Genomic DNA, 19,819 nt, shown 5'->3' on the forward strand with positions numbered 1-19,819 from the left:
TGCTTGAATATGTTCGAACTAAATATATTCTGTTCGAATGGTTTAGAAACCTTCCCGCTAGTTTTGCCACCAAATATTTTCCGTTCGAACAAAAATAATTATCGTTCGAACGGTTTTGAATTTTCCTCTGCATAATAAATTACTTTCCCGCTAAGATTTTTTTATTTGAACGGATTTTTTTCCGTTCGAACAAAAAAAACTTTTTGAGACGATTTAATTTGTTATAGAAAATATTGTTCGAACATATATTTATCTGGTCAAACGGTTTTGTAAAATCATCAATTTTTTGGAATGAAATTTAAATTTTATCCTAAAAAATAATTTTTAGGAATGAAATTTAGTTTATCTCTAAATAAATTCGTCCATAAAAGTCAGTTTTATTGTAGTGTATAATTAAAACCATTGAAGAAGCATTCTGACTGAGGATAAGGAAAAAAAAAAGAAAAGAAAAGAAAGGCAAAGTAATCAATGGGGAAGAGCTAGCGAGCTAGCTGAAAATGAGATTCAAAGAGAAAAATTAAAAATCGTCCCTGCATATGGTTGCAACATGATTTTCCATTTTTGCATTACCAAGCGTTAGAAGCTGTGAAAATTAAAGATCAAGATCAGCAGGGCAAAAGCAGCCATGCACGATGAGCAACTGGATCTTGACAATGGTAGAGAATCGAGATATATCCGTGGGCCATATTCCTCATGCACCTCCTTAACTCCAGCTGCTAGCAATGGTACTGCTACTCATGATGAAAGTGACGCATGCATGGGATATATATATTAGTTGTATGTTGGATATATATATATATTTATATATCCAACATATATACGGCACCGCGTTTGCAAATGAATACGATACATTGCAGTATTGCGTCGTCTTGGGTGCCGTATTTCAGTCACCACGAACACATTTGCAAACAGACAGGAATTACATGATATATGACTATGAGTTCCTTCAAATTTCTCTTCTTTGGATTCTACCTAACCCTGTACTGATTCAGAATTCAAAGATTTTCTCTTATCGAGATTATTAGACTGCAATGTATCGTTCTCATTTACTGCCACACTTTATTATTCTCAACTGTCCCCCACCGTATTCTCCTATTTAAAGGCCCCCATGCAACACTAGGTCTCCCACACACACATATACACACAGAGAAAAATGCCTAAGTGGTGCGTGATTTTCGTGCTTGTTTCAGTTGTAGTTCATGCAAATGCACGCGAGATGCCTAGTAATGGTGGTGATCATGCTCATGACGACCACACGCTACTAGTGCATCCCAGTGCACCGGAGACAGAGTCACCTAACGCCGAGGGCCTTGACGACAAGAAGAATTTTGTATACGGAGGTGTTGGAGGATTTGCAGGGATGGGTGGTTTTGCGGGCATTACTGGTGGTGTGCTGCCAATCCTTGGTGGCGTCGGTCCAGGAATCGGCAAGGTTGGTGGAATAGGTGGGGTTGGGGGGATAGGTGGGTATAGTGGCATTGGGGGTCTCGGTAGTGCAGGCGGTCTGGGTGGTGGCGGAGTTGGTACCGGCGGCAGCGTAGGTGGCGGAGTTGGTACTGGCGGCAGCGTAGGGGGCGGATTTGGCGGCGCCGGTGGCCTGGGTGGTGCTGGTGGGCTTGCTGGCGGCCATGGTGGCCTTTTCCCAAGTCCTTAAGTCATGTCATCCATCGTTAAGTACGATTTTCCAATAATTTGTTCACTTCGTAGGGTACCAGCCGTACGTACGTGGTCTTTGTTTCTGTGTTTTTATGCTGTTTTGTTTTGGGGGTACTAGTGTACCTTCACTGTGGTCGTACGTTTAGCTGCCTCTTATGATCGGAGCTCCGATGATTGTGATCAGTTCATGTGTCTGTCATTGCTGATTTTAATTTTCACGTTTTAGTTCTAATTATTGCTGTCATTGAAGTAATTTGGAGTCAGTGTAACTTGTGTGCTTCATCAGCTAGCTTCTGGCCTTTTTTATATGGTATTTTTTTCTTAAAAAGTGTTTCGAAAAGTTTCTTCAAGAAAATTTGACGTGATCTTCTTTACAAAGGGAAATGCTAACCTTATCCGATCGGATGCAGACTACGTATAATATATATATACCGATCGTGCAGGCGTCACTACAACATATACTAGTTTTTGTCAAGAGAAACAATGGTCAGAAAAAATATATCCATAGTGACAAAAAGATTTTTCCCACCAAATTGATCCCATGGCAGCTTGGTGGCATATAACTAGTGAAGTAAGGCTTTTTTTCACCAAAAATTTAATTCATGACAAAAAAATATCTTTCTCCATGACATCAATGGCGGAAAAAATATACAAAATTTCGTGACAAATAGTACTAGATGGCGGAAATATATATTTTTCACAAAATATTTTGTCAAAAATACTTATTTATGAAGAAATTTTATCGTGGGAAATAATTACTTCCAACAAAAAAAAAGTATTTGCCATGAGTTTCATTCCCAGCAAATGCTAAGAGATTTCAGAAAAAAAAAATTGTCTAATAAAAAAAAAAGACTGAGCCAAAAATAATCATAACAAATAGTCTAATAGAGGCTATGATTATTATATCCGAACCAATGAAAGATTATAACTAACCCAAACAACTAGATTTAATTAAAATTTGTTTATAATTAAACTACCTTTAATTTATTTAATCAATGAAAAAATGCATAACTTTCCTAAACTAAGCTCTATCACACAATCCATTGTTCATGCATAGCACACTCAACATAATCAAATCTGTCCAATTATTGGACTTCAAGTTCCTCATGTAAATTCAAATTTATAAACCATTGCATTTAAGTAAAATCTAACATATTTGTTGCCCATACACATACTCAATTTATCAATTATAAAACTTACTAACATATTTGCTGCCCATCTACATCAATCCAACACAATTACAAATTTCAAAATTTTAATAAGCTTCATTCATGGCTCCACACAATTCCCAACCTACACATTATTTTTCTTGGTTCATTGAAACCAACACATTCAATGTATAAATCTTGAATTTTATTTATACACCAACCCTAAACACAATCATAAAGATTTATAAGTTTCATTCATGGCTCAAATCAATTCCAACCCAATAAACACAACTTGCCTATGTCCAAGCATTCAAATACAAGATCATTTAATCAAGTGTGCTTATTAATCTAAGAGATAGGGAAATAGAGGTTATACCAAAACTCTTGGGACTAAGAATGTCTCGGATGGTTGGTGGTGAAGCTGCCCGTAGGCTTGAGACAGGAAAAGTAGCTGTAAGAACAAGAACTTAGCTTAAAGAGGCATAATAGCTTAAGATCAAACAAATTATAGGTAAGGAGAAGTGAGAACAATGGAAACATAAAGGTCTGCCATACCTTAGCCCATATTTGTTGTAGTGAGTGAAGCCACTCCATTCCATCAATACATAACACACTTGGCTACTTAGCACCAAATTCATGAATTCCTATACACACTTCCATATACATAATTTCACTAATAAAACATATAGCATGCTTGCTGCCCATGTAATTTAATCTAGCAAAATTACACTTACTTTAGTTGACCATGCTTGCATATAGCATGCTTGCTGCCCACTCCATTCCATCAATGCTTGCTGCCCATGCTTGCAGTAGAAACATGAGACTTGTCTCACTCTGGCCCATCTTTTGCAAGGCCAAAGTCGGAGAGCTTTGCATTGTAGTCCTATTTGTGAATCATGTATATAAAAACTCAAGTAGTAAGTTAAAAGCTGGTGATTTGATTATAATTTGACATAATAGTACTTTGATTGCACAAGAATAGAATAGATTTGTCTCCTTAATATATGTAAGTTTCAAGGAATTTGTAGTGAATTCTTTATCCAAAAAATAAGGTCCAACAAGGTAAAACGCTGAACTACTTAAAATGTTTCATATTGATTGTATACTCCTAATCCAATTGGTAAACTTTTGAGGCGGTATAGTAGGAATCCACCTTTCCCCTTACCAAATTCCAACTGCTGCCACATTTTATAGTTAATGCATTTGTATTAAAAGAACAAAGTTCCATCATTATAATCTATAATAAGCCTTCATCTAAGAAATTGAATGGTGTATTTTTCTATGATATGAAACAAAGGGAAGCCAAATAAGTACTTGATTTTATTTCTTCAACAATTATTCAGTTCGTATACTAACAAAGTCTAACAGAATATTAGACCTGTTAAAATCACGATAGATGACAGGTTTCTAGCTTCATAGAGAAAGGCAAGTCCTTTTGCAGCTTCAAATGCAATTTTCATTCTAGTGGACCAAGGCATAGGAAGCAATACTCCTACAAAGACAAAAGACAAATTACGTTGTCACTATTGAAACAAAAGACAAAGGAGGCACAGCTGCATCAGTAATGACAGATTCATTATCATAGTACAGAGTAATTAATCAAGTCATTTGAGAATTGACTGCCCAAGGGTTCTGCAGAAATAAGACTACTAAAAATGATTACACACTTGCCTGCCTTAACCCCAAAACCTCAACTTCATCACCAACTTTAATAATTCCTTGTTCAACACGACTAGTGGCAACAGTTCCACGCCCCTTAAATAGACAAAATTATTAAAACTATGTTGAAATTTTCAAGAAAAATCTTTGTCCATAAAAGTATATGAGCAGCAAAAGAGTAAAGAATCCATCTTAAGTTTAAAGCACAGAGAATATCAAACAAGAACATTGATAAAAGGCCTATAGTCTGAAATGGTCATTTCATAAAAAGTTTAATCGCGGAAATGATAACATTTCAGTTGCACTACCTTATTTCTTCACTTTTTTATTCTATGGATCCACTGAAATCAATAAATTAAGTGAAATGCAAATAAAAACATACAGTCTACGCCAACTTTAAGGTATCCCTCAAATGCAGAAAGGCATAAATCATAGAAGCATAGTGAAAATAAGTAATAAAATTCATTCTCACTCAAATGCAGTTTCTTTCCTAATGAAAAGCTTAACCATTGATGCTGAATGAATGCTTTTACCTGAATTGAGAATACATCTTCAATAGGCATCAGAAAAGGTTTGTCAAGCTGGCGTACAGGGTCAGGATTGTATTCATCCACAGCATCCATTAATTTCAGGATAGCTTTTTTGCCTATCTCTTCATTTGTACCTTGTAGTGCAGAATCAAAATTAATCTAAGTGTGGAAATATATATATTTAAATGACATTCTCAAAAAGCCACCCTACCACGTAGCTCCATTTCCACAAGCTCCAGTAACTCAGGATCGTCAATAGCATCGACCTTATTTAGAAAACACACAAGTGATGGCACACCAACTTGCACAAATGCATTCACAAATCCTCATATAGTTTACTCTAAAAGCACCAAATTGAGTAGATGAGCAAAATAATAATAATGAGAGGTCATATAAGAAGCTATTTGATCTAATTTTTCATTTTCACCTACTTTTTGTTCACATCCAAACCGATATGTGATTTATTTACATAGTCACAAGGGATGCAAGATGTTTAAACAAACACTCGTAGAAGTAAACATAAGTTAATGATTCATGAAACAAGAATAAGCATATATAGATTTATATAATGTGAAAAAGTGAACATAGCTCATCAACGAGTTTGTCCTGCAAAAGTACACTAAAATAATTCACTTGAGACACAAAGGTAGGATTTTTACCATGCTTAAGGGCTGGACAGCTAAGGAGGCATCCGGGAGGTGCTCCTGCGTCCATGGGTTACTCGTGGTGGTCCTACGTCTTGGCTGGAGGCGGAGATGGTGGCTCACGGTAGCGGGGAAGGCCACTGTAATCAGAAAACCGTGGGGCGTGTGCCGTGGAGACCCGCAAGAGAGACCGTGCGAGGGAGAGAGATGCGGGAGCTGGGGTGGAGCTGGCGGAACCGTAGGGCGGCTGAGGGAGGTGATGGCCATGGCTGGAGACGGCGGAGGTGCACGGATCTGTTGGGATCCAAGAGGCAGAGGGAGAGAGAGAGAGAGTCGGCGAGAGGGAGGGCTGAGGGGGAACACCCACGGTGGCTCGACGGCACGGGGAGCCGTTCGCGCTGGCCCAGTAGGGAGGAGAGGCTCGAGTCTCGACAGTCGCAAGGAGAGAGAGAGAGAGAGAGAGAGAGAGAGAGAGAGAGAGAGAGAGAGAGGAGAGTATCGCGGGGGGTTTTTTGGGAGAAAGGAAGAAACGAGCGGGGGATTTAATTTCTGGTTTGTTTTCCGGCGGATTATAATCGCCGCAATAACTTATAACACCGCCGCAAATAAAAATAACCCATATTTAAAAAGGTTGATCTATTTGTGGCGAAAAATGTCGCCGCAAAACATAACAATCTCGCCGCAAAAAAACCAATAACCCACGAGAAGGAAATTATTCTGGTAAGATTATTTTCGGCAAGAAAATGTCGCCGCAAAAAACTAATTACCTTGTGGCAAAAACTAATAATCCACGAAAGCAACATATTTTTGGTAGTTTTATTTGTGGCGACTATTACTCGCCGCAAAAGGGGTTTGTTTCGTGGCAAAAAATCATTTTCCACAAAGTTTTTCTTGCCAGCATGATCTCATGCCAAAAAGCTTGTATTTTTTTCTACAAACAATTTTCGTGTTATCAGCCTATTATTTGTCACGATCGTATATCATGAAAAAAGAATTCGTGAAAAAAGTCCATATTTGTTGTAGTGCGTGCATGTAGATTGGATCCGGTTTATATATGATATGTATCAAACTGAACGGCATAAGAAAACCAGCTACCTATGAATCGTGCATGGCTTGTGATTAGTTGATCTTTATCGATTACCAAAAATAAAACAAAGAAAATCTGATAGATCAGAAGATCATAACCGAAGAGTACTGCATGCATGCATGCATGTCATCAACGTGTTATTATACACACAAATTTCTTACGCCGGCACGCATAGAATGCAGTAAATGATGATATATATTAATTGGGTACTGAACTTCCCTTCTGCATGGCGACCACCTGTACAACTTCCACTCATGTGCCGCAGCGTATCTTTGTTTTTAGTACTGATCATTAATTACCCGTACTGTCCAATTATTAATTCTGTATTTATAATATATATATATATATATATATATATATATATACTGTGTACATATACATATACACTACTAGTACTAAAGGCACATGCAGTTGCAAAAATATGAGAAATACAATTGATAAGAAATGAGATATGAGAAAGACCCATCTTTTAAATTTAAAATAAAATAAACAAACTATATATAGTAAAATTGAAACGGTAAATCTGTTTCGAATATCTTTATTAATTTTAGGTTAATAAATAAACTATTCAATTCATAGAAAAATAAAGCAAACATTTAACTTTCAAATTTATATATCTTAATAAATTAATATGGAGAAATCAATAAGAAACGAAAAAAAAAATTATATAACCAACTACAGATTGATATATAGTAAAAGAGTTGTGCTATACAGAAGCCTCACACTCTACACACCCACTTAAAAACATGTGATTTTAAGTGAGTGTGTAGAGTGTGAGGCTTATGTTTAGAATTTTTCATAGTAAAAATGTAACAATTCGATTCAACATGCACAGAATATAAAATAAAATAAGATGTTGTCCAATATTAATGCTTGTTTTTTGAAGAGTTAATTTTTTTTAATAAAGATTTTATGAAGAGTTACCATTAATTTGCAAGAAAATAAAAAAGAAGACTATAGGCCATTTGGGATAAATTTTTTACCTAGCTGGACTAATTTAGAAAGTGGTCTATTTGTCACATGTTAAGCCTAAAGGTTATAAACGGAAGCCCAGGCCCTCCTCCTCATTCCACATGGTGTCGTTTAAGGCAATTATATACTAAACCCTAAAATTTTCTCGCTCTGATCTCTCTCTCTCTCTCAACCCATCAAGTTCTCACAAACGAATACTTTCAAACGACATATCTCTCCCCACGTCTCCATCTCTCTCTCTCTCTCTCTCTCTCTCTCTCTCTACACCATGTTCTCTGCAACTCTTCTCCGCAACTCTCTCCGTTGTCTTGCCGTCAAATCCTCTCATCACCAACAGTAACGGCCGCCGTCTTCCTCCCTCCGTCTATGTCCACAACTCTTCTCTTCCATCTCTCTCTCTCTCTCTCTCTCTCTCTCTCTCTCTCTCTCTCTCTCTCTCTCTCTCTCTCTCTCTCTCTCTCTTTCCATCACTCGATCAAACTCTCTCATATCTCCACTCCATTTCGTCCAATGTTCACAAACAACAACTGCCAACCTCCACGGCCTACAACCTCACGCCGCCTCAATGCCTCCATGTAAGAATCTCTAAGATCTCTGTTGTTTATGTTTCTTAATGGTCTCATCAACAATTTTTTTTAGTGTTTGGTGGTTGTCCGATGGTGAGTCTTGGTGTTTGGTGGTCGAAGTGGGGTGTAAATCGGAGCTCTTTTGTATCAGAATGAGGGATTGGGAAGAAACTTAACTATGGTTGTGGCAAAAGAAAGAGAGCAAACAAAAGCTTAACTATGACGGTGGCAGAAGAGAGAGAGAGAGAGATAGAGAGAAAAAAAATGTCAGACAAAAAACACTATGAAGTAGGGCTGCAAATGGTCCAGTCCAGCGATGGACCGAATATTTTCAGTCTATCATTTTTCCGGATCGGACCGGACCAAACACCCAAAGGGACCGGACCGGACCGATAGCTATCGGTCCGGGCCGGTCTTCTTTTTTTTAAAATAATTAATAAAAAAAATTATTTAAAATACTAAATTAAATTAAGTGACTTATTAATGTGGATTATGTAACAAACTCAATAAAAAAATATTTTATATGATCAATGATAATAAATTAGATGAAAATTATATTATTAATTTATATAATTACTATATAATTAACTAATTGATATATATTAGTTAATTCATAGAATATTAACAAGTGTTAATAACATATTTAAAATTTTATATTGTTAATAGTGATAAGTTAGATGAAGATATATATAAAATATTGTTAATTTATAGAATATTAACAAGTATTAATAATATATTTAAAAATTTATATTGTTAATTGTACAATTATTATATATAAAAAAAATATATTTTTTTATTTTTCATTTGGTCCAGTCTGGTCCAAAAAAATCCTGGACCGTGGACCGGACCGAAACTTTTCAGTCATTTAAAATGTGGACCGGACCAGACCGGTCTAAGTCTCGGTCCGGACCGAAACGGTTGGTCCGGTCGGTCCGTTCGGTTCGACTGGACCGTTTATCACTCCTACTATGAAGTCAGACGAAAGGAAGCAAAAAGATGAAATTTCGTGACAAAATTCGAGGCAAAATTGGGAAGAAATTATTGGATGAAGAAATTGTTCATACTTGGTTAGGGGCAAAATCATAATAAAAACCAACCCCACATGGGCATAAACGAAAAAAAAGTGTCAAACAAAATTACTGTGGATTCTTGTTCACGTGCTGATAACCACTTTAATAGTATAATAGATATGAGAAAGAAAAACTTAAATAAAATAATAATGTTACATGCAGTTATGAGTTGTATGTGCAAATGCCACATTCATTTAAAAAAGGGTTAAGTCTACTATTTAAAAATTATTTTTATTTTATGTTAGTCTCATATTTATTCATTTTTTCAATAAGAATATGCGACGTTTACGTATTTTATTACTATAAATATCATTTCTCTAAATTTAAGTGTATGTTTTCTTAGTTGTTACTTGACTAGCTAGTCATTGCCAACATGCCTGATCAATCTGTGACTAAGCTTTTAACTTTATGAATTTTGTTAATTTTGGAAAGAATAAGCAAAGCAAGGGTGGACCTACGTTGGTCGTTGGCCCCCCCAAAATTTTTCAAAAATATGGTTTAGTATATGGTTTTTTCAAAGATATCCTAATATAAATATAATTTGCCCCCCCCAAAACATTTTCAAAAATCTCATTTAGTACTTAGTTGTCTAGGTTTCTTTTAGTTTTTTTAATAATTTTTTCATAATTACACATATTTTTTGTCATTAATAAAATCGGTCACATTCTCATTTCTTTTTTTACATGTCATAAGTGGCAATAAAATATCTTGGTCTCTTTTTATAAACTATTTGGTAAATTTACAACCTCATTTTTCCTATTTATTTACACTTTCCCTTTTAAGTCTTCCACCAGCTAGCTTGTTTGGATTAGTTTTATTAATAAGTATATATATTATATATATATATATAACTACCATCAAGTTAACAATTAGGAGTGAATGCAACAAATCTCACATAGCTATTTGTAATTATATTATAGAGACTTTACAATATTTAATCTTAGATTCAACAAAAAAGTTTATCTTTGTTTACTTAATTTTTATCATTTGCTTCAAAAATCTTACATGACTATTTTTGTCTTAATTTTTATCTTTCATTTGAGTTCGATGGAGCTCAAATGAGAGGTTTAGATGGGTGACTTTAATAATTTAGTTTGTCCCTAGATAACATCCTTATATTGTTAATGTTAAATATCGGTAACACACTTTGTTAGCTTAAATATCGGTTACTGTTCACCTCTACATATGACACATTTTACTGATCGCCCTTCCAAGCACCAAATCCTAGTTCCGCCCCTGAAGCAAAGGCCATGATTTTTTTTTAACAACGACAGGAGGTTTTTTTTTGTTTCAATTATACAATTGTATTTCTGTTTTCTTGTGCATAAATAAGTACAATGGAAGGGATATATATATATATATATATATATATATATATATATATATATTTGTGTGTATGTGTGTGTGTGTGAGAGGATCGAATTAGATGTGCAGATTTCAGAGAGTGAATTAAGTACTCTCGAAACGGGAATACATGCAGTAAATTAGTAATATTGTGGGGGTTATAAAATGTCACCTTAATTAAATCATAAATATAACCTAAAAGAAAAATTATTCTCATCATTTGTTATTTATTATTGCACATCCCACATTTTATAAAAAAAAAAAATTTATAGGTGTGAAATGTAACAATGAACAGTGACTAATGCATAAAATTTCTCTAACCTAAAATCTTGATTGTCAAATATCTAATACGACTCTAATTAACGATATTTTTTGTCATTTAAATGCTCATTGATTCTTCTATTGTTTGAAAAAAGAAAAAAACAATCCACTATACTTTTTATCTTTATATCTAAAGCACAAAATTATCATTAAAATGTAAATTATCTTTAAGTTAAATTATTGTAAAAAGAAAAGTAAAGTAATAAAACAAATAAAAGGGCGATTTTGTACTTTGCCAATTGTCATATGCGGTTCGATAACTTCGATTCGTACGTTTGAAAAGTATATGAGAACGAGAAATTACAAAAGCAAAAGGGGTGAAAGTACAAATTAATTGCCCCACTTATCAGTCGTTTTATTTACCTGTCTGAACGCGGGAAAAGCGAGCCATTAGAAAATCGAAGAGAGGGAGAATTAGCGGGAAAATCAGAAAGGAAGAAACAGAGATGGAGACGGACTACTCAAGCAGCGACTTGCAGCGCTTACTAGAAGCAATTAAATCCTCGGATGTAAGCTCTTCCAAAGCTTCCACATTCAGCTCGCACCTCCATATTTTTTTTTTCATTTTTTTGGTTGAAAATTACTTCTATTTGCTCCTCAGAATTTTTGCATATATGATCCTCACAATACCATCAGTGCTCTGCAATCTTCAAGCATTTATACATCATGAGTATCAATTTTCTCAACTTGTGTTAGGTTTTAAAACACTTAAATCTGTTTGTTGCTTCATCAGATTAGGAATTTACGCTATTTTTCCTTCGTGTTTTCCTCATTGTTAGCTTCTTTGGGCACTAATTTCCTCATTGTTTGAGCACTAACTTGTGTTTTCCTTATTGGTAGCTTCTTTGAGCACTTTCAATTCTAGATCCTTGATTTGGCCAAAATCTGTCACTGCTGGTTTCCGAGAAAATGTAGCCAAACAGAATAAATTGAAACGTCTGATTTAAAAACATTTAAATATCGAGGACACGAGGATATAAGCATTTACTAGCTGACAGTATAGGTTCACGAGGCCACAAAAAATTCTATCTGTTTTGTTCCTCCGTGTTATTTCAGGGAATCTAGAGGGAATTTCATTCTTTTTTGTTTTCTTGTTTCTATCATTTAATTTTCGAAAGATCAGGAAGACCTTTCATTTTAAAAGTTTGCCGTCAGATTGCTTTATGCTCAATAAGTTCGAGTCATATAACATAATTAATTGGGAATAAATTGCTTCTATGCATCTTGTAATTTAAGATGTATCGATAACTTGGACATGTTTTGTAACAGGTTGTGGAGAGTCGTGTTGAACTACTTACTAAGCTCCGGGACTTAGAAATATCAGATCGATCTGACTTGCATTTGCTTATGGAACGCCTCACAGTATCCATTCCAATGTCCATTCGTTTATAACTTGTCTTAGTTGCTCCATTTATTTTATTGCATAAATAATAGAAAGAGTTTGGTGCACCTTTCCTTGATCAGCATAGAGAAAACAAACTATATATGATCCTTAAATGTGCCATTGGCTAAATTTGAATATTTGAATAGGCATAATTCATGCTCTCAGAATAACTTTGAGGATATTCCTTTTTAATATCTCCGTGGGCAGGATTGACAGAAGCTGCTTGCATGGTGGCTCAATGAATTTTACAAACCTTTTCACTGGTGATCCTATTAGTCATTATGTTTATAATGTGAATAGATACTTTATGTGAGCTACTCATTCTAGTTCTTTCTGCTCTTTTGACAATATAAAAATAGCTGTTTGTTTGCATTTCTAATTTTGCATATGGACACTTAAGGTTTATGAAAAACAAACCATAACCACTTTCAGATGGCAAAAAGTTGCCATATAAGTGTTCTTCATGAGGTGCATCTTTTTTTTTTACCTTGACGACAAGCTTGACATATTGGGAAGACTTCACTTGTTTGGATGCATCTCAGTGCCTGTTAAACAAATCCATCTTACATGTTGCTGTTAAACACCTAGAGTCAGATATATCTGGCTGCTTATCACAATTTCTTTCCCTAGGGACCAAGGTATATATGTTCTCTCCACTTTCATTCTATTTGTTATATGTTTGTGAGGTAGGACAGATGTACATATCAATTTCTTAACCTTATTGGAAGGATATAATGTTGAGAATTGTATATTAGGCCAGCATATGGTGTGGAAAGCATCTGAAGATGATTCTTATGTCAAATGAGGGATCTCAAGAAGAGGAGCATGATGACATATTTTTTCAGGTAAGTGATACTTGAAACAGGCTTAGATCACATGGAAAGTGGTTAATTCAGATTCACTTGATTGTTCATCCATAGTATTTTGCTTAAATGCTAATCGCATGGGTCCTCGAGTGGGGGTTTGTCGTAATCAGTGAGTCTGGACAAACCTTCTCTCTGAAAACGAGCTAGTACAGTTAAGGGTAACTATTCAATACTCATCATCACCCATTGTTCTTTAAACCAATAATTACTTAAATACTTCCCATCCATTTTGAAGTAGCTTATTTTGCTGTGCTTGCACTCTCATAGATGGAGATTATGTCTGCTGTTTGAAACCTGCCATGGCCCATTAGTTTGATAGTCTCTCTGCTGACATCTTGAACTTAATTTTTGCAGCTGCTTTTGGACTTGTTGAGATTCTCTGCTGCTAGCTTTTCAGCTTTGGCCACATACCATGTTTCAGATGATGAACCATTGATGGATAGTGTAGAGAATTATATTTCAGAACAGTTAAATTTAACAAAAAACTCTATAGCAGAGGTTAAGGTACTGAATTGCTGCACCATGATCTTGATGCTAACTGTTAAGAAGCATTTAATTTAGAGAACTGCTAATTCCTCTGCAAAAGCATGCTGCAAAACATAGACCCTAATGAGGATGTCGGGATTTAGGGGAATTAAGATACAAGAAGTATTGACAGTGACTGAAAGAGAGAAAGCACATGTCAGAAATTAATTAAATGGTTAGATCACTATGGATGACATGGAGCAATGAGAGTATTGAGGACAAAAGCAGAGAAAATTGACAGGAAAAAATCTGGTTGTGCGCAGAGGAGAGGTGTCCTTGCAGCTGAAATAAATGTAATGTTTTCATTATAAAAGCTCTAAAAGAAGGCGAGTGGCAAAATAAAGTGAATTATATTTTTAGTTACATACCATAGGCTGGTCTTTAAAAATTAGGATTAAACTTCGCGGAATTGAGTTGAGAGAGAGAGACTTAAGGTTTATATAAGTGAGCAGGAGGATTTTCCAGACTCAAGTGTCTGCGACTCTGCATTTTCTTTTTCTTTTTTGATGTCACACAGTGGTGCATAATTTGTTGTAGGCTCTCAAGAAGTTCTCTTGATTAGTAGGGTTTTATGAATTACATGCCATTATTAATATTTGTTCATTCAAGGATCATCCAGAATTGTTTAGAGATTTGCAAAAGCCTTCTCAGTTGCCTGAACACGAATTTTTATCATGATAGAGATCTTTGCATAGATCTCAGTGTATTTTTTTTTTTGTCCTTTTTTCTCTCCCATCCCCTCCCTCCTTAACAGATGCCATTTACTTCCTTAAACTTAATTAAGTACTTTAAACCGAGTTTGTTTATATGGTTTATATTTACCTCAAGAACCTACTTGGTACATTTTTGCTAAGGGCAGTCTTTAATCATATTTAAACAGAGAATTGGGTCACTTGCATCAGAAGTAGTAAAGGCTGCTCAGATTGTCATAGATGCTGTGATAAGACTTTGTAGAGTGTATTCCCTCGCTGTTAATCGGGAGTTATGTGATGGACATCCTGAGAAAGATGAAAGCTGCATGGATTTTGAAGCAGCCAATAGTGTGAATCATGTTAGTAAAATAGCAAAATGTACAATAGAAAAGCTGTGTGAATTGGGAATTCTTGCAGCTAATGATGGTGGGAGTTTGGTTACCATTCTTAATGTGTCATGGAAAGGTGTGGTTACCTTGCTTCAACTTGGCAAGGGGGCTTTATCCGTAAAGGTGAAAGTGGCAGATATTATTCTTGCACTTCTTTCACTCGTTAATGAGTCTCTGAGATGTGCAGCTAAAGCTTGGTCCTCTTCCCTCAAGGAAGCTATTTCTGTAACTGAAGCTAGAAGAATATTTGTTCCAGTAAAGTTCTACCTGATTAATGCTGTAAAAATATCCTTCCTATATCCAAGCCAAGCATACCTGGTATACAGGGAGATAACACTCTGCATCCTGATAATCTCAACCTTAAAAACTTCACTGAGTGATGAAGAACTTATGAAAACTGCTGGTGAAGTAATAACAGAGCTTCTAGAACAAACATCCATGGATCTTCTCAAGTCTTTGCTAAATTCTGCTCAATTGAAACAGGAGCTGAAGTTGAGAATTCTGGACTGGTTGTTCATCAATGAAAGCAACTCAAATCCTGCCAATGGAGATTTAATTAGTAATAGCGGAATAACTTCAATGGAAGAAATCTTTTCGGTAGGTTGTGAAGACATGACTGAGGCAAGAACATTGTTGCTTGGTCGGGTTGCAGTGTTTCTCAATTTACTAAAATATTCTCTTGATCTTGACGAAGATGTAAAACTTGGAATGATCAGTAAGCTTGGATGGTTTTTTGACATATTAGTTGATGAAGAGGTATATTCTTCCATTCTGGCCCTCCAAATTCCCGAACTATTTGGTTCACAGAACACTGTTGAAATTAATTGGCAGCCTATGTTTTCTTCTCTTTTACATGCACTGGAAACATTCATGATTGTGCTCTCTTCAAGCATTGCATGGGGGGAATTTGAGTCTTTTTTGCTCGAGAATTTCTTTCATCCTCACTTCCTTTGCCAGGAGATTGTAGTTGAGCTTTGGTGTTTTATGGTGCGTCATGCTGAGATAAATGTGGTGAATGGTGTTACAGATAAACTTTCCTCATTATTGAGGTTGGTGGCATCCTCGGAGTCAGTTTTTATTCCTGGTTCTGCTATGAGAAAAGTGGCAAGATCGCTTTGCATGATACTTAGTTATGGTACACAATCTATGGTAGACCATGTTTACAACTCCATTATTGGTGACAACAGGTCTCCATTGTCAGCGGTTATGCATGTAGCCTTGTTCATGGAAGGCTTTCCGTTGAATTTTCTCTCTGAGAGGATGAGAAATATTGCTACTCAGATAATTTTTGCTGATTACTTTGGCTTCTTAGAGAGTTTTGATGACAAATCGATGAGAGCTTGCAGTTCGAGTGTTTATGGAGTTCCAGTCTTTGCTCTGTCTGCCTCATTGCAGTCTCTGTAAGTAATCCGGTTCCTAGAAGCATGAGACGTGAACTGTTTCTGTTAATGATGATCCACTAAGTTCCATTAGGGAGTTTTGACTTTATTGAAGAGCTTTTGAAGAAGGCCCAAAATTTTATGCTAGAACCATTTTAAGCGTTTCAATTCATGAGTACTGTGTGCATTTTGAATAGATTTTCACGAAGATTTTGAGATAATATGAATAAGATCCCGTCAACAGAACCATTTTATTTCTCCTCCGTATGTTGCTTTCCCATCAATATGTTTTTTGGCTCGGGGCAGGGTGCTTTTAATTTATCTCTCAATTCAGAAATATCATTAAATTTTATTGCTTACTGCTGTGTCAACTTCTTGCCATGCTTTTAGATTTCTGAGTTCCAAATCATACTCTATCCAATTAGTTTTTCATGCAGATTGCCACTTTCACTCATTGACACTATTATTTAATGAAACTTTACATATCCTATAGGCAGCTCAACATGTCTGATAGTAACGCGAAGACCCTGAAGTTTATGGTTGCTATCACTCATAACTACAGAAACTCAGGGGACGAACTGACAAAGGCCCATTACCGGAAGCTTTTGAGTGAAACGTTAGTAATCATCGCGAATAACAAGCATCTATATGCAGCAGCTGAGATGGAAGAAGTCATCTTAGAGCTTGAAAACCTATTTATCTCAGGGCCAGCAGCCTCTGATACTCGATTGCATGTATGCAAACCGCATCTGGCTCTTTTCATGGCCGGACTTGGTCATATGGAAATGACAGAAAGTGATACGAGTGCCAAGTGTTCTGCCATCTGGGAATTGTATCACATGCTACTGAGAGAGCAGCATTGGGCATTAATTCATTTGGCAATCACGGCGTTTGGATATTTTGCTGCCCGCACTTCTTGTAATCAACTATGGAGATTCGTGCCCCAGACTGCTGCTCTATCATACGATCTAGTGTCAGGAAATGAGGCAAATGAGGAGAGATTTATGTCTGAATTGAAGGCATTTCTTGAGAAAGAAAGGGCTCTTCTTACAATTACACCAAGCTCCGAGCAGCTTGGGCAGCTCGTAGGGGAAGGTCTGATGCTGAAAAGAATTGTTCAAAATATTCGTGGAATTGATACAACAGGGGTAGTGGGGTGTGAGAGCATGAAGACTGACGAGAATAATCAATCCAAGAAGAAAAGGAAACTTCCTGATGAAATTAGTGAGGGCGTGGAATTGCTGCAGAATGGTTTAAAAGTTATTGGTGACGGTTTTTCCCGGTGGCAGCAAGATAATGATGCCACAGAACTTCGTGACAATTTCATGGCTCACATTTCTCGACTTGAAGATGAAATTGCTCAACTAGTGGGTCTGGCCGGCAGTGGCTAGGTTCTCATTACAGCTCCCTTCAAAGAATGTCATCGTCAATGGCGTAATAGCCAAGGTACGAAATTCAGTTCAAATGTGTAGATATAGATACAACTGAGTTGATGAATCAGAGCTATCGCAAGTAAGTGCCTCACTACTTGAAAATTTATCAACTTCTTCACGTGTAGATATAGATTTGCAGTACCTGAACGGGCAATTCCAAAAAATTATTTCCAACTAGAATTCACGGAGAAAGAGAGCTTCCCGCCGCAACGACCCGAAGCAAAAGTTTCCTGTGACTAACTGAACTGTGACGACGCCATTTTCTTGAAATGAAATTTGTAGTCGTAAACTGTAGAAGCGCTGCATAATCTATTTTAGAAAGTGAGTAAATATATACATAAAAATAAATTAATTTTTAACAGTAATTTTTACTCTTTTAAAATTATTGTGAATTATTTATATATTCTATAACTATATATAACATTAATCATTATTGTTTTAGGGATAAACCACGTGTGGCAATTCCGTTGCCACAACAAAAAAGAGTTTCCACCCGAGAACCTTTTAGCAACCACATTTGGTTTTTCGTAAATTATACGAGACGAAGGCAACTGTGTCATTTTGTGGCCAATTTATTTAGCAATGTCGTAGGAGTTCTACCCGCATCCGGGACGGGGCTGTCCAGGTCCTGCCCCTACATGGGTAGTGCATGGGTAGGGGCAGTTTGGGCCCTCGAATCTCGGCATCACTCCTTGTGGATGAGTGCCCCAATCTGGAGGACGGATTGGGGAGGTTTGAAAAATGGAAATCCGGAAATGGTCGATTCAATAAATCGGGCAATTCATGACTCGAATATTTTAATATTAATAAAAAATATTAAAAACTATATTTAATACAATTCAAACATTTTATATCATGTATAAAAGAGTATGTAGTATAAATTTATTGACTAATTTTAATAAAAATATAATATTAATTTCAATAAATATGTAATTTATATAATTAACTTCAATAGTCGACAGTTTTTTGCCTTATATTTAAAAAATATAAAGACCATAAAATTATAAACACATGAAAAATGTAATATTTTATGCACAATCATAAATTTAATATAAAATGTTCATTTGTCTCTTTAATTTTTTGTTCAACTAAAAAAGATAAAAAAAACTATATGTTTTGTCTTTCAATTTTTCTACAAATCTTATTGAATATAATGATGAAAAAGTTAATATAAATTTAATTCTATCATATTTTTGTACAAGAAATTAAAAGAAAAAATCCAGTTAAACAACTTAAAAAATAAATATAATTTTAAATCGGTTCAAATTAATCTAAATTCGACTAAAATTAGTTTGAATCGATTGATTGAAACAATTCAGTGAATTACTAAAATCAGTTTGATTTCTTATCGATTCAATTTGTATCGTTCTTAATCGAATCGTTTATTCGAGTCTTGCTTCCAATCCATCTGCCACCATGTCCAACACTATATTTTTTTTAATAAAAAATTGCACAAAGCAGAGTTACAAACTTACCAATCTTATAAATCCAAACAAAAGCCAAAATAAACATAACAGATCAGACAAATCTTATAAATCTAACAAAAAATCGAAACAAACTTAAAAAATTAAATCTAGAAAAATAATAGTTATAACTATAAATGTGTAAGAATCATATAATTATTTTAAAAACAATGAATAGATATGGAACATATAAAAAAAATTAATTTTTAAATAATAAATTTTATTTTTTTTAAAAATAATTATACAATACTTGTGTATTTTATGACTGCATACATCACTACTCTTAAATCTATTGATGAGTAAAGGAATCCTTAAATATCATTGGAAGTATAGATCATAAGCCGGGCTCTCAATCTTTGATTTCTATTATATGAATCTCAAAATCCTCTGTGCATACTTTCTTCCTTCCCCCATTGTAATCGCATTGCTATTTTTAACATTTTCGAGTTCGGCACAGTGAATGTACGAAATATGGGAGGATTTTTCCCTTCTCTGACTTTTCCTTTTCTAACAGTTGCGTGGTTCTTAATTAAAGAAAGAAATCAATGTGCGTGAAGTGACTCCTCCTCCTCCTCATCCACTATTTCCACAATAAGACAAAAACAAAAAAAGAATCATGGCTCTCTCTTTTCAATGTTTCATACCACAATTGTACCTTAACATTTAAGAAAGAGTATACCTTGCCTGTTGC

General features: G+C 35.3%; 2 protein-coding genes across 4 annotated transcripts; both read left to right on the forward strand.

Moving 5' to 3' along the window:
• The first annotated feature begins 898 nt into the window (after positions 1 to 898).
• On the forward strand, positions 899 to 1,941 carry LOC108991282 (glycine-rich protein 23-like). Its single transcript, XM_018965458.2, has one exon. The coding sequence runs from the start codon at positions 1,154 to 1,156 to the stop codon at positions 1,652 to 1,654; it is 501 nt and encodes a 166-aa protein (XP_018821003.2). The 5' UTR covers positions 899 to 1,153; the 3' UTR covers positions 1,655 to 1,941.
• Positions 1,942 to 11,411: 9,470 nt separating this feature from the next.
• LOC109009786 lies at positions 11,412 to 17,959 on the forward strand. 3 transcript variants are annotated; one of them, XR_004802032.1, is made up of 8 exons: positions 11,412 to 11,506; positions 12,267 to 12,359; positions 12,885 to 13,019; positions 13,137 to 13,226; positions 13,602 to 13,751; positions 14,653 to 16,253; positions 16,726 to 17,678; positions 17,791 to 17,959. XR_004802032.1 is itself a non-coding variant. In XM_018990399.2 (7 exons), the coding sequence occupies exons 1-7, from the start codon at positions 11,444 to 11,446 to the stop codon at positions 17,621 to 17,623; spliced, it is 3,030 nt and encodes a 1,009-aa protein (XP_018845944.2). In that variant the 5' UTR covers positions 11,412 to 11,443; the 3' UTR covers positions 17,624 to 17,959. The 3 variants fall into 3 exon arrangements, 2 of the variants coding, with proteins under 2 accessions (XP_018845944.2, XP_035548436.1); XM_018990399.2 differs by having other exon boundaries at positions 16,726 to 17,959; XM_035692543.1 differs by lacking the exon at positions 11,412 to 11,506 and having other exon boundaries at positions 12,318 to 12,359; positions 12,881 to 13,019; positions 16,726 to 17,959.
• Positions 17,960 to 19,819: the final 1,860 nt, after the last annotated feature.

The sequence above is a fragment of the Juglans regia genome, chromosome 7, assembly GCF_001411555.2.
Source record: "Juglans regia cultivar Chandler chromosome 7, Walnut 2.0, whole genome shotgun sequence".
Taxonomy (NCBI): domain Eukaryota; kingdom Viridiplantae; phylum Streptophyta; class Magnoliopsida; order Fagales; family Juglandaceae; genus Juglans; species Juglans regia.

What these genes read in the sequence shown, in the direction of transcription:
- LOC108991282 (XM_018965458.2), top strand. Translation starts at nt 1,154, where the DNA reads ATGCCTAAGTGGTGCGTGATTTTCGTGCTTGTTTCAGTTGTAGTTCAT.
- LOC109009786 (XM_018990399.2), top strand. Translation starts at nt 11,444, where the DNA reads ATGGAGACGGACTACTCAAGCAGCGACTTGCAGCGCTTACTAGAAGCA. An exon ending in AAGCAATTAAATCCTCGGAT is followed by an intron (nt 11,507 to 12,266) that starts GTAAGCTCTTCC and finishes GTTTTGTAACAG; the next exon opens with GTTGTGGAGAGTCGTGTTGA. An exon ending in TTCTTTCCCTAGGGACCAAG is followed by an intron (nt 13,020 to 13,136) that starts GTATATATGTTC and finishes ATTGTATATTAG; the next exon opens with GCCAGCATATGGTGTGGAAA.